Raw genomic sequence first — 15,329 nt, 5'->3', positions numbered from 1 at the left:
ATGTCAGGGGAAACATTTACCTTTACCTATACTTAAAAAATGTACATGTTCTGACTTAAATACAAATTCAGCTTAAGAACAAGCCTACCGAACCTATCTTGTTCATAACCCAAGGACTTCCTGTACATATATGCACATTTGTATATGTATCAAATGGAGACTGCAAAGGTCATCTATATGGCTGTCTCCCAGTTCTGGAACTAGTTCCTCAAAAGATTTTACAAAAATCCAAGAGTATCTTTCAGAAATAATGATGTTAAACTCCCTATTTTAACATTTTAAAATTATGTTTGTTCTCAGATTTATTTCTAGTTACAAATGGTTGTTATCGCAGCTTGAAATACTGTGTTTGACATTTATAGGGTGGTAATAGTTGATAATGTTCTTTTAAAATGGAATAATAAATGAAAGTGTGCAGAGGAAACGGTAAGATTGCTTCTGCCTCTGCAGAGCATCCAAGGCATGCAATGGTAAATGGCTGCATAAAAATAAAATGGGAGCTGGATCATCTGTAGCTAGCAGCTTCTTTTTTTTTTCTTGCTGGGAAGTTGAAAAGATTTCCTATTTTTCATATAAATGGGAGACTTTCTTCCCTCAAGTGGAAGGGGAGGAAAAAAACACAGTTTCTTTCCTCAAATGGAAGAAAAATACCTTGTTTTATCCTGTCTAGGGTAGATTTGATTATAAATCCAGTGAGGAATATTATATAACACAACGATTTCCTTGTCATAACTGAATTTAAAAAGGAATGGGAGGGGAAATAACATGACTGGTGTGTCAGTGGTCTTGTGCTTTAAGAGGATCATGGTGGGTTAAGGGCTGAAAGGGAAGAGAAATGTTTGGGATCCAACCAAAACAAGACAAACATTTTTTCAAAAGCAAAGTAATAAGATGATAAAGAGGATTGACAGTTTCATTCCTGTGGTATGCTCAAAATATTAATGGGTTGAATTGCAGAGGCATCACATGATATTCAGGAGGGCCGAGTCTGAAGCTAGAAATGAATAGCACGCTGCAAGCATCACATGGGGCTCAGGAGGTTCAACAACTTAATCAATCTGCTTTTTTTTTACTGGGGCCACAAAAAGGGAAATCACACTGGCAGTTCTTAAGCGACTTTGAAAATAAAATACATAGCAACTATTTGCAAGATATATGGTTTCCAGCGGTGAGGGTACATCCAGTACAGCTGTCCCTACATCAGGGATGAGACCTTGATGGTTCTGGATCTATTAGCACAGTGGTTCTCAACCTTCTTAATGTTGCGACCCCTTAATACAATTCCTCATGTTGCGGAGACTCCCAACCATAAAATTATTTTTGTTGCTACTTCATAACTGTAATTTTGCTACTGTTATGAATCTGAATGTAAATATTTGATGTGCAGGACGTACTATCATTCACTGGACCAAATTTGGCACAAATATACAATACGCCCAAATTTGAACACTGTTGGAGTTTGAGGAAAATAGACCTTGACATTTGAGAGTTGTAGTTGCTGGGATTTGTAATTCACTTACAATCAAAGACCACTCTGAATTCTACCGATGATGTAATTGAACCAACTTGGCACACAGAACTCCCATGACCAAGAGAAAATACTGGAAGGGTTTGGTGGGCATTGACCTTGATTTTTGGAGTTGTAGTTCACCTACATCCAGAGAGCACTGTGGATTCAAACAATGATGGATCTGAACCAAACCTGGCACAAAAATTCAATATGCCCAAATTTGAACACTGGTGAAGTTAGGGGAAAACAGACCTTGACATTTGGGAGTTGTACTTGCTGGGATTTATAGTTCACCTACAATCAAAGAGAATTCTGAACCCCACCAATGATAGAATTTGGCCAAACCTCCCACACAGAACCCCCATGACCAATAAAAAAAACTCTGTTTTCTGATGGTCTTTGTTGGCCCCTCTGACACCATCTTGCAACCCTCCCATGGGTCCCAAAGCACTGTACTAACAAATCACCGAGCAAATTTGCAGTAGATCTAGCTTTCAGATGCTTATTGATCAGAACAAAAAAATGACTTCTCTCCTAATCTAAAAGATACTGCGGAGATGAAGAGGGGTTGAAGAAGCTTTATTATTAGTCATTTTGGGTCTCTTTTTTAAAGAGATAAAGCAGGATAGAATCATCATCATCATCATTATCATCATCTGGAGTAGATTTGAACTATGTGCTGTTCTGGTACCCAAATTCCTGGATTAAGAATTCTTTATTTTCAACTATAGGTGCATCAGGCAATAATTAATGGATTTGGGAGTTCTAACATAATATATCATATATCATACAAAGCAGACCCCCCAGAATCTATACACATCATAAAAGTGAAAATGTGTATGTATGTGTGTGGCTGGGGTGTCCACTTGCACAGACAAGTTCCCGCCTCCACAAACAGCTATAATTCCCACTACTCAGGAGACACCAAAGGCCCTCCCTCCAATGATATTGCTGGTTATAGTAAGCGCCATGAACATATACAAGAGCCCTGCCACAAACGCAATAGGTTTTCATATGGGGGCAATTTCATTCTAGATTTCACGTGTTTCCTCCACCACAGACATCCCAGTGTTTCTTACTCTCTCCATTGGTGTGGAATTTGCATGGCCCCACCCACTGCCTCTCCCTTAACCCTTTCCTACTCTAATCTATGGCGCACAGTAAACAGAGAGGAATTGATCAACAACTGAACATGCTGGAGAGGTTTGAGAGACTGACTCAACATGATGGGAAGTTGTAGTTCACCCTGCATCAAGGCAAAGCACTGTGACCCCCCACTGACAATGGACCTGGACCACATTTGGCATGCAGAGCCCCCATGACCGACACAAAATACTGGAGAGATTTGAGAGGAATTCATCTTGATTTATAGGAGTGGTAGGTACTGGGATTTATAGTTCACCTGCAATCAGAGAGCACCAATGATGGACCTGAATCAAACTTAACACATAGTACCCCCATGACCAACTGAACACACTGGAGGGGTTTGAGGGGAAGTGACCTTCATTTCTGGGAGTTATAGTTCACCTATATCCAGAGACACCATGACCACCATTGACAATACACGGTGACCAAACTTGGCATGCAGAAACCCCATGACTAACTGGACCTGCTGTAGGGATTTGAGGAGACTGTCTCACCATGGTGGGAGTTGTAATTTACCCTGCATATGGACCCCACCTATGATGCATCAAGAGCAAACTTTATCAACATGACAAACTAAGTATTGATTGAATTTCAGGGGGTTAACCTGGCATGATGTGAGTTGTAGTTCACCCACAATCTTATGCATTTTGTAAAATGTAAAATAAAAAAAACTTCTTCAAATAACCCGGGCAATGCTAGGTCTCCAAGCTAGTATAATATATAAATCACCACACACACACACACACTGAAAACCTGATATCTTCCACAGCAATATCTCTCTCACAATCTTTAAAAGTGATTACGATGTAATGTGTCTGCTTGTTTTCATGTCTTTTTCTGTGTTTTTGTTTTGCTTTGGCATGTATCGATTGATTCAGGGGATAGATAACCAGTTCATTCTGTTGTTGGTCAATAACTAGAGGATTTTTATTATGTGTTCATGTTGTTTTCATTGCTTGAAAACAATAGAAACAGGAGTGCTCTTCCCTGCTTAAGGCAATGCAGAGCAGCACTTTCACGCAGCCCGTGGCAATGGAAAGGGTAGGATTGAGCATACACAGAACATTTTCCCATCCCCAGCCAACTCCAAGAATGAATGTACGTATTTGTAAAATTTGCCAGTGGTTCAGAGGAAAGGACTTGTGTACAGGTGTACATTAGGATTCCTCATTGATTATGAAACTACGTTTTATCTGCTGTTGTGCAAAAATCAACATTTGAAATCTTTCCAGAAGTGCAGTTCATCTGTTTGCATTACATTTTAGCGATGACTAAGATGGCATACAGTGAAATTGTATGAAGTTCATCTGCACTACCTGTTAAGTATTATATCAGCAGTGAAAAGCATTTATATCAGCAAAGGATGCTTTTGGAAATAGACGCTAAAGAGGAAATAATATTCTAAGGCAAACTTAACCGATCCCGTTCCCAAACCAGGATCCATTTCACACTACACAGTTCTAGCACTGTAGTTCCACCTTAATTGGCTTGGCTGTATTTTGGGATTTGCAGTTTGACAAGGCACTACATTCTTTCCCGAGCTGCTAATCCCAAGATTCTTTGTGATACACCCATGGTGGGGAAAGTGGAATCATAATACTATAATTCTGTAGTGTGGAAGGATACAAGGACTCTCATTCTCTTGATTTCTCATCCTGCAGAACAGAACTTTGAACCCACCTGTCTTTCTCTTCTGCTGCCGCCCCATGTTTACACTGTTTGACATCTCTTCTTCTTCAGCCCTTTCACTTCTAATAATAATATATAACAATATACTTTATTTATATTCACATTCTATCTCCCAGAGGGGACTCAGGGCGGATTATAGTACACATATATGGCAAAATTTAATGCCGTTATACAATTAACAAAGACAGACAGTACATAAACAGAGGTAAAAGCTTCCCATCTTTTTCCATCTCTGGCATCTGGAGGCTTTTCACCACTCCAGCCACAGGGGGTGCTGTTGCTCCATCTTCCAGCTTTCTTGTCCTTAGACGCTCTCCCAGTTCAATCGCCAGCATGTCCGCATGGGCGCCTTTTATTACCTCCTGCCAAAACAGTTCCTATTTATCTATTCATATTACTGTTTTCGAACCTCTAGTTGAGCAGAAGCTGGACTGACGGTTGGGAGCTCACCTCAACTTGAGCTTGAACTGTCGACCTTTCGATCAGCAAGATTTTTTTGCAGCTGGTGGTTTAACTCACTATACTAAAATCCGGCCCTTATTCGAAGGGAAAGAGGAAGGCCTTCTCCTTCAGGTAGACTCTGCTGCCCTGGAAGGGAAGAAAGATGGGAAAAAGGTGATAACTAAAATTTGTCAAAATCTTCTAGGTAATTACCTAAGTGGGAAACACTAGGTAGTGTCTTCCATTAACTGCTATCCCCTTTAACTCCTCTAATATTGGCTTCTAGTCATAGCCTGGATTGACCTGTGTCTGTGGAGAGAAGACGCAACTGGAGATGGAAAAGGTACATGAGCAAGGTCCAGAGGTGCCATGCTACCATAGAAACAAACATCTACACGTGATCTAGATCAGGGTTTTTCCCACTTGTGGCCCCTTTCTGCCTGAGAAATTTTTACACAACCCTAGGTTTGTAGGTATAAAAAATCAAACATTTTCTGATAATAACATGTACAACACTTGTTAAACAGACTGATTTTCCTTTTTGTGGAGTACAGCTGAAGCACTTTCTTCAGAGCCTACTGTAAACACTGCATGTTGTTGCATTACATATTTGTGTAAATAGGTGGGATTCAGAAACCTTTTACTGTTGCCAAATTTTTGTGACCCCCCAACATTGAGCTGTGGGGACCCCATTGGGTCTAGATTACTAGTTCTCAACTGTTGGTACTTAGTTGGTTTTCAACTTGCAACTCAAAAAAAATCTGTGTCAGCTTAACCAGTATTCAGAGATTCTGGAACTGAAATCCAAAACATTTGAAGTACCAAAGTTTGGGAACTACGAATCTAGATAATTTCGAATGAACCCCATGTTGCTTTCCTGCAGGTGTTTCAGATCTTCCCTATACGTGCACTGCAGTGTTCAAACAAAGCCCTGATTCTGCTGTCAGACAGGTTGAAGCTATCTACTTCTGATGGTAGAGTGTGAAATTCTGTTAATAGCAGTAAATGCTTAATAATTCAGTTACCATATTTTACCACTCTGGATTCATTTCACTTGGAATTTCTGTTACTTTGGTGAGTTTTGAACTAAAATTATCTGATAGGAAATTGAATGTAGTTGTGGTTGTTTTAGGGCAATGGTTCTCAACCTGTGGGTCCCCAGATGTTTTGGCCTTCAACTCCCAGAAATCCTAACAGCTGGTAAACTGGCTGGGATTTTTGGGAGTTGTAGTCAAAACACCTGGGGACCCACAGGTTGAGAACCACTGTTTTAGGGCTTCCTGCTACAAACCAATATAAAGGTGACCCATATTTGTGTGTTGAGATGTAGATCAACTCTGGAGCAGGTTCCAGAAGTGAACCACTGATAACAGCTTTTGCTGGAGAAATAAATATTAATCCAGCCTTGCAGATTATCCCATGCCCTCTTCTCGTGGTTAAAGCTTTGCACTTATCCCATTCCCAGTTTGATTGTTTACAGCCTGGCCATGTTTATGGTAGCTTACTACCATTGGTTGATGAGTGCTGTTTTTAATTGAGCATTAGTTGTATTGTCGAAGGCTTTCATGGCCGGAATCACTGGGTTGTTGTAGGTTTTTTTGGGCTATATGGCCATATTCTAGAGGCATTTTCTCCTGACGTTTCGCCTTCATCTATGGCAAGCATCCTCAGAGGTAGTGAAGTCTGTTGGAACTAGGAAAATTGGTTTATATATCTGGAATGACCAGGGTGGGACAAAGGACTCTTGTCTGTTGAAGCTAGGTGTGAATGTTTCAACTGGGCATTAGTTGTTGTTTTATATGCCTATTTGTTTATTTAATTGTATTTTTTAATTGTTTTCATTTTATGTTCGGGTTTTTAGGCGCTTTGTGCCGTGTGTAAGCAGCCCCGAGTCCCTTCGGGGAGATGGTGGCAGGATACAAAAATAAAATGATGATGATGATGATGATGATGATGATGATGATGATGATTATTATTATTATTATTATCTGATGGTATTTTATAGGACTATGTGTTAATTCAGCTGTTGTGTGAATGGTGGGAAACTATGTTCTTTCTAGTAGGCATTTTAATACACAGACACACTCATATTGTTAATTTTTAATTTTAAAAAACATGTAGGTTGAGTGCCCCTTATCGAAAATGTTTGAAGCCAGAAAAGTTTTAGATTTTGTATTTTGGAATACCATTCTTTCCATATATATACATAATGAGAGATCTTGGACATGAGGTTCAATTTTGAACCCAGAATTCATTCATGTTTTATATATACATTAAACACATAACCAGAAGAATTTTTTTTCAATATTTTAACAATGTTGTCCTTGACACAAAAGTTTGAGTACATTGAGAAATCAGCAAGCAAAGGTGGCATCATTATTTGAGTCACCAATGTGAACAATTTCGGATTTTGGAGTATTTTGGAATTCTGTAAAAGGATGCTCAACCTGTACTATGATAGAAGAGGACAGAGGAAGCATCTTGGAGTGGCTACAGGTAGCCCAGGCACCTTTTTAAAAGGAGCACATTTGAGAATTCAGATTTACTTGTTTGTGTCTTAATAGTAGTTTTACTTGTTTGTGTCTTAATAGTAGAGTTGTTATACAGCTAGATGGATGATGTTTGGCAAAACCACAAAGGAATGAAAGAAATTGGAAGAAAAGAATTCTTGACAAATGGATAATGAAACAAAAAAAATGAAATGAATGAATTAGGTATTGAAGGTCTGTGGTTGTAATATTTGGATAGACAATGGCAGAATACTGAGTTGACAGATGGGAAAATAAACTGGAGAGTTGGTAGGTGGCAGACAGAGTGGGTGGTTGAATTATAGTGGTATTAATGACTAGAGCTAGGTGACTGGAAATGGCATTGCTCTTGTGTTCAAACATATTTCAACCAGAGTAATTGTCAGCTGAGATGGAAAGCAAATGGCAGCCACTTGCAGAATGTTGTATTAAAACACCTGGGGTACAATTTGTCTGCACTCATGCACATTTAAGTGTTAGCTGTGCATGTGTTTAGCTCTCTTCCATTGAAATGAATGAGATTTAAAAGTGCTTATCACCAGCAGAATTGCACCCTAGGTATAGATTACATGTTTGCAGAAGGAATCCTCTTAACACTTAGCTTGCTTTCCTCTCTCCAGCTTTTCTCCATTGTTGTATTTGGCTCTATTGTGAACGAAGGCTATGTCAACAAGCCAAACGAAATGGAAGAATACTGCATCTACAACCGCAACCAGAATGCCTGCAACTATGGCATCACCGTGGGAGTCCTTGCCTTCCTCAGCTGCCTTCTTTACCTGGCGTTAGATGTCTACTTTCCACAGATAAGCAGTGTCAAGGACCGCAAGAAAGCCGTGCTCTCTGATATTGGTGTATCTGGTGAGCTTTTCAGTATATCAGCACTATGTGGTTTTCTGTAGAGATGTTATGTGTTACAAGGCTGCAGTTTCATACACACACTTCTGGGAATAAAGCCTTTTGCACAAATGGAACTTTTCATAATTATGCATGGTATTGTGATGTAAAGATGCACAAAGGTCTTATTTCACAAAGCAGTGAAAAACCATTGTAGTAAGAAATTCACCTCTTTATTTCCCCTTCTCTCCACCATCGTTCTCATTTTTTCCTATGGATTTCTTCTATTCCATCATTTTAATTTATCCTGCCACTTTTATTGTTAGTATTTCTCCCTGCTTTTCCCATTCTTATATTTTTGGGAAAGAGAGGGAACATTAAGTCAGAGGTAGACCATTTATTATGTGCATAGAAGTTCCTTGCTCCAGTCCCTTCCAATTCAAGCTGAAAAGATTCATGATAGAGATTCTGACTCCCCTAGAGGACAGAGGAATTGAACTACTTCAGCCCACCAATGAACACAGTTAAATTATGAAATTCACTGCCACAAGATGTAGTGATGATTGCCAACTTGCATACACTTAAAAAGAGGATTAGCAAATTCAGATTAGGCTGTCAATGGTTCATAGTCAAGATAGATTGGGATCCCATGTATTGAATAGTCAGGAGAGGTGACATGGTATTGTTGCACTCATTTTGTGTGTCTGGGCCTCCCATTTGCAAGTCATTGGCCACTATATAAACATCCTGAACAAAGATTTGTGCATAGTGCACAGTTCTGGTAGTGCCATACCACTTTAACTGCCGTGGACTCAACGGAGAGGATCCTTGCATTTATAATTCAGTTGAGTGCTTAGAATTCTTTGCTAGAGAGCCCATGAACATCTACATTCAAGAGCTTTGACAAAGAATTCTGGATAGGATGCAGCCATGGCAGTGAAATTGGTATTAGTGCTGTAATTCTGCAGAGTGGATACACTTCTAGAGTGGCATTGGGTCTGATCCGTCCTGAGATCATCTTATATTATGATCGCCGCTATCAAACTTCTTTCACAGGATTCAGTGTCATGAATACTTTTTAAACAAAGGTTCTTTTTATTGCAATTTCAGTGTGAGAGGGTGTATCAGAACTTTTACAGAACAACATTATACAGATTCTGTGTAACTACATTGCATTCACAAACAACCTACAGTTACATTGGCTAACAAACAAACAAAGGGGAATTATATTTTTACTCAACATCCACACACATATAAACATTCATTCATCTTCATTCATTCATCATTTCCTCCCGCTGTCTCCTGGAGAAGAACATCTCTTAGGCCAGACTGCTTCCTTGCAAATCTGCCAATGCACCAAAACTTTTAAAATGCTAAAATGCATCCTCTTTCCCTAAGAACAATGCCAAGGATCAGAAAACTGACTCCCTGCAAACATATCATGACAATACTTCCAAAATTGCACTCCTTTCTCTTCCCTTGAGAAAAGGAGGCCAAGTGTCCAGACTCCTGCTTTCCATTGCAGATCTGACACTCCCCAAAAACCATCTCTTTCCATAAAGCATGATGGGTGAACAGCACCGTTGTCTGCCATACTTTTTGGATTGTAATAAGGTCTCTTATATACCAGTATGTCTGCTAATATTGTTCCAAAGCTGTAAATGAATGATTGATGTTTTTCCAGCCTGAAACATCCTGGCTCCGTCTGTTTCCTGACAGATGTTGACTCTTCTTGATTGGTGTTGGTAAACGCAAGACTTGTGTTGACTTCTTAACGTAAAGAACCTTGGAAACATTTCCTTAACTTAAAGAGCCATTGTCTTTGACTAATGTAAACACATTGCTTTCCCTCAAAAGTTCAACAGATAATCATTTGTCACAGTTCTTATCAATGTCAGCAGTTTAGCAACTTTTAATTACAAGTCATGAATGTAGATGTTTTCCAGGCTTCAATATTTTAGAATGATGTCTCCAGAATTATTAGCTCTCATTCATTCATCTTTCATATACTTTCATTCAAACCATACATCATATTTTTCATCATGACATCAGTTTTGGGTTAGAGGGACTATTATTTGAACTATTTGACAACTTCCAACATTCCCATTTCTTGAACAGTTAACATTTCTCTGATCAGTTTTGCACAGGCTCTGGGTTCATTCCTGAACTGAACTATCTTGACAAAATCAACATACTTTCTCCATTAGCTTTTCCTATATTCAAGGACAAGGATCTAAAACATCCATATTGATCAGGGACTATTCCTTCAAAATAATTACAAAATGTTAGGCGTGGTAGTTTGTTATCTTCTAAGCAAGACAGTTCATTACATACAAATTAACAAGGGCCTTAGAGTTGCCATCCTCTGCCTTTCCCCCAGTTTCTCTATGCTTAAATATGTTATTGGAAAAATTTTGGAAGAGAAGAAAAGAAACAATTGTATTTCTACAGTTACTATGTATTACCTTGCTGAGAGACAGAATTAGCCTGCAGCATGATTCAAGCTTGGTCATCTTTATATGTGCAAGAATTCCTAAGTAATTCTTAAAGGAAAAATAATGAATTCTCTTTTCTTCTGAAACAGAACATTGTTCTAGTTCTGCAGAGAATAATATGGTTTCTGTCCTTTCTCATTGGCTTGCATGTCATTTGCATTATTGTGGAAAGAAATTACTGATTTCAGAGTTTTAGGACATTTCCTTTCTGCTTATTGTCCTTTGCATAGATTCATCTTTCAGAGCTCAATTTAATTATTAGACTTCGCTATGTCAGTGTTCAGAAATTAACCAGAGGGCAAAATGCACAAGAGGAAGCTTTCTTTTGGGTGATTGCTGGTAAATCCAATGCCAGTCTTGTACAGTTTCTTGTAGCTACATGTTGAGATCCATTTGATGAAAAGAACACAAACCGTAAGTAGTTTGCAGCAGAATTAAATATTTACATTTAAAACCATTTCCTTAATGAATAAAAATAACCAGAAAGATTTTGAAGCATCAAAATAAGAACAGAAGTTTTACAAATCCTTAATGTATAAAGATGCAGTGAAGTGGATCGAAGGACTAGGCCCTGGGTCCTCAAACTAAGGCCCAGGGGCCGGATGCGGCCCTCCAAGGTCATTTACCCAGCCCTCGCTCAGGGTCAACCTAAGTCTGAAATGACTTGAAAGCACACAGCAGCAACAACAACAACAACAATCCTATCTCATTAGCCAAAAGCAGGCCCACACTTCCCATTGAAATACTAATAAGTTTATATTTGCTAAAATTGTTCTTCATTTTAGTTATTGTATTGTTTTTAAGTGCTTTTGCACTACAAATAAGATATGCACAATGCGTATAGGAATTCATTCGTGGTTTCTTTTTCTTTTTTTAAAATTATAATCCAGCCCTCCAACAGTTTGAGGAACTGTGACCTGGCCCTCTGTTTAAAAAAGTTTGAGGACTCCTGGACTAGACTTTCAGCAATAACTGCTTATTAACTTTTTCTATCAAAACAGGCATTGACCTTAAGCCAGTGTCAAAGACTTCAAATTCCTATTACCTTTAAAAGGTCACTTTCCACATCCAGATACATATATCGCATCTAAGCCTTTTTGAGAGGTTTGGGGGACCTTACTCACTTTCTGAAACTCATAGCAAAACTGCAGTTATTTCTTCCTGCTCCTTTTAAATGGGAAGAACCAAATTAAAATGAAAGTGGAGTGAGGGAACACAAAGGCTGCAGTCAGCCTAAGGCCATTAAGGCAGTTTGCTCACTGTGTAGGGAAGATCCTAGAAGGGCTGCAGCCAAGAGCTTTGGAGTGGAACTGAAAAATGCTGCAAGTCTTAAGAGCAGCCTCTGTGCGCTGGATATTTTCAGCTGGAGGGTTGTGGAGTCATGAGGAAAATCCGTGTGCTCATACCAACATCATTTATTACATGCATCACTTCTTTCTTTCTTCTTTTCTTCCTTCTTTTCTTCTCTTTCTCCTTCTTTTACTCCCCTCTGTCCCTTATGCATATGTTCAGAGCTTCTTATTTAGATGTTTTTCTCTAAGCTTCACTTCCGTTGTCCTGTTCTGGAAATAAGGCATCAGTGATCTTCATGACCAGATAGGAATTGGAACAGGGACCTTCCTAGGTCCTTTGAGCATGGTTTTCCAACCAGTCAGACTTATTTTTGTCCTCATTCTGCTCCTGTTTTTGATTTTTCCTTTTTTTCTTGTCTATTGTAATAGGGACAGCTGTTAGGTATGTAAATCACACATCATAACACCCACATACACACACAAAAACAAATTATATGTGTATGGGTTTTATAGGATACACTGATATATATACACAGCCAGGTACATACAGTGGACCAGGACTCTGGGAAATCAGTGTTTGAATCTCCGCTTGGCCATGGAAACATTTGGTCGACCTTGGGTAAGTTATACTGTCTCAGCCTTAGAGGAAAGCAATGGCAATCTTACTCTGAAGAATTATTGTCCAAAATCCCCATGAGAGTTGCCATAAGTCAAAAAAGACTTGAAAGCATGCAACAAATATATGTATATCTGCGTTTGTAGGAACAAAATATAAATTCCAAATCAAGGCATATACTACACTTTAAAAATTCTTTTCTTTTGATTCCCACATATGTGCAATGATATCTGCAGCCTTTGAAAAAATGCTGGGTTGGATCTTCATAGCTTCAGAATTTAAAAACATAATAAGAAATACTCTGAAGCTTAATGAAGAGAAGACTAAAACGGGACCAGTTACACATGTAGCATTCTCATGATTGTGAAAAGAAGGAAAGCCCATTGGGTATGGGAATAATAATAATAATACTTTATTTATATTCCGCCCTTCTCCCTGAGGGGACTCAGAGCAGATTACAGTATATATAAGCAGACACAGGCAAACATTCAGTGCCTTATTACAATGACATACAATGAGACACAAACACAGAGACAAAGGCAAACGCTTCTCCTTTCATTTCTGGCTCTGGAGGCGGTGTTCAATTCCTGCTCTGGGGGAGGGACTTTCTCCATTTCTAAGCCAAGGAGCCTACATCTGTATACACTTTCTGGTTATTCGGCTGGTATGACTGCTTGGAGCGTCTTTTTTGCCTTTTCCTACCGAAGCGGTACCTATTGCTATACTCACATTTACATGTTTTCAAACTGCTAGGTAGGCAAGAGCTAGGGCTAATAGCAGAAGCTCACCCCGTCTCACGGATTCGAACTGCCAACCTTCAGATCAGCAGTTCAGTAGCACAAGGATTTAACCCATTGCACCATCGCAGAACAGATTTTTGTAAGGATTCAAAGCATTTATGGCAGTTCTTAAACCTTTCTCACAAATTACAATGGTATGTATTATTTGACATTTTTAGATGTAGGACTTATTTCAAGGAAACATTTGAGTTGTCGATGTAGTTGTGAAATTAACTGAAAAGCATTTTTCTTTTTTTTTCTAGGGCCCTACATAAAATGAATTTCAAATGCTTGTCAGTTGATTTCACAAGTATGGCAGATTGTTTGCACTTTGATTAATCTGCAGGGTGTTTTCTTAAGGCTTAAAGTAAATTATCCACCCATTCTTATGACTTTATCACACTAGAGAAGGAATTAACTTTAAATCTGGTTGCTGCCTCCTGCAGAATTGTGGGGTTTGTATTTTAGGGAGGAGCCTTTAACAGCCTCACTAAACTACAAACCCCAGAATTCTGCTGGAGGTAGAAACCAGTTTTAAAGGGGATTCATTCTCTAGCGTGATGATGAAACTTCTCCATTCTGTGAACCCGATTCAAATAGCATGGAAAATGTAAATTCTAACCTTGACTCTGCTGCAGCTGTTGACGTCAGCATGAGCCGGAACAGCATGAGAGGGATGTCGCTCAGTGTTTGTTCATTTCTCTCTTCTTGGTTTTATAATCAAATTTGAAAGCTACAAGGGGAGAATTTTCCTTGCATTTTATCAAATTCTGTGGCGCAAGTAGCCAGGCTACAAGAAGAGAATAGTATATGAAGATGTGTGAAGGTGCAGACAGCAAACGTGGAAGCAGATTTTAGATTAGGTGTGGGGGAAGCATGGCTCTGAGGCTGTATTTTGTCCCCAGAGCTATTTTTGTACTCCTCAGCCATTGACAACATCATCAGTTCACTAAGTTGTAACATGGATATATGTATGATTTTTTTCAGTGGTAGCAAAGCTGCACAATAATGTGCGTTTATAAATATTATGTGTGCATAGTGCATGCTGCTACAACACACCTATGCATTTTCTTTTATGTGTGTTTAGTTTGTTAGTGTTGTATTGTGTTACTTTAAGGATCCTACATAGAGTAGGAGAAAATCTAAGGAGTTAGGCAGCAGTGAATGCAGAGCATGTCATAGTCTAGCAATAGAAAAGACATTCTCCATTTAAATCTCACTGGAGCAGAAATTAGGATGTTCATCGCAAAAAGCCAAGCAAACAGTTAACCCCTATTTTATTCTATCAATTCTTTGTGTATCTCTCTTTTCTGTTCTCCTTTCCCCCATCAAAAAGCCAACTTGGTCTTCTAGCCGCTACTTTTATCAGCATCTAGATTTATTTTATGTTTAAGCCACTGTTTCTGAATTAGAAGGCTATTAGGCGGCACAACAACAGTCTTGTTATAGCTGATTGTCTCTTTCTTTGCAAGTGTGTTATAAGTGTACAAAAAAATAGAATTACAGCCATAATTTGTCATGAAGGTTCTTTCACTTGTGCTTGAACAAGTGAAGTTTATCCATCCATATTCCCTGGGTTTGATGAGGTTCACAACATCTGTTGTAGGGATTGCACAGGTGGAGGAAACAAAATTTTCTGAGCACCTTCAAGAACTATGTGAATTCTGAGTATTAGTACTTGTTAGGTAAAGGTAAAGGTTTCCCCTGATATTAAGTCTGGTCGTGTCCGACTCAGGGGGTTAGTGCTCATCTCCTTTTCTAGGTCGAAGAGCCAGCGTTGCCCATAGATAGTTCCAAGATCATGTGGTTAGCATAATAATAATAAATAATAATAAAACTTTATTTATACCCTGCCACCATCTCCCCAAGGCGACTCGGAGCGGCTTATATGAGGCCAAGCCCGACAACACATCAATAGAACAAAAAACAATAAGCAAAAACAATACAATTAATATAACTCACATGTAAACAGTAACACGCAAGGATTTAAAAAACCTAT

General features: G+C 38.9%; 1 protein-coding gene across 2 annotated transcripts in view; it reads left to right on the top strand.

The window, feature by feature from the left end:
- SYNGR1 (synaptogyrin 1) overlaps positions 1-15,329 on the top strand; it is a 54,641-nt gene that overhangs the window by 24,149 nt on the left and 15,163 nt on the right. For both annotated transcript variants that reach the window (XM_060777077.2, XM_060777078.2), the window contains exon 2: positions 7,935-8,172. In XM_060777077.2, coding sequence (XP_060633060.1) covers positions 7,935-8,172 — 238 coding nt within the window. The remainder of the gene's footprint in view (positions 1-7,934; positions 8,173-15,329) is intronic.

The sequence above is a fragment of the Anolis sagrei genome, chromosome 5 (genome assembly GCF_037176765.1).
Source record: "Anolis sagrei isolate rAnoSag1 chromosome 5, rAnoSag1.mat, whole genome shotgun sequence".
Taxonomy (NCBI): domain Eukaryota; kingdom Metazoa; phylum Chordata; class Lepidosauria; order Squamata; family Dactyloidae; genus Anolis; species Anolis sagrei.
The sequence above is the reverse complement of the archived record's forward strand: the minus strand, read 5'-3'. Positions and strand labels throughout refer to the sequence as shown.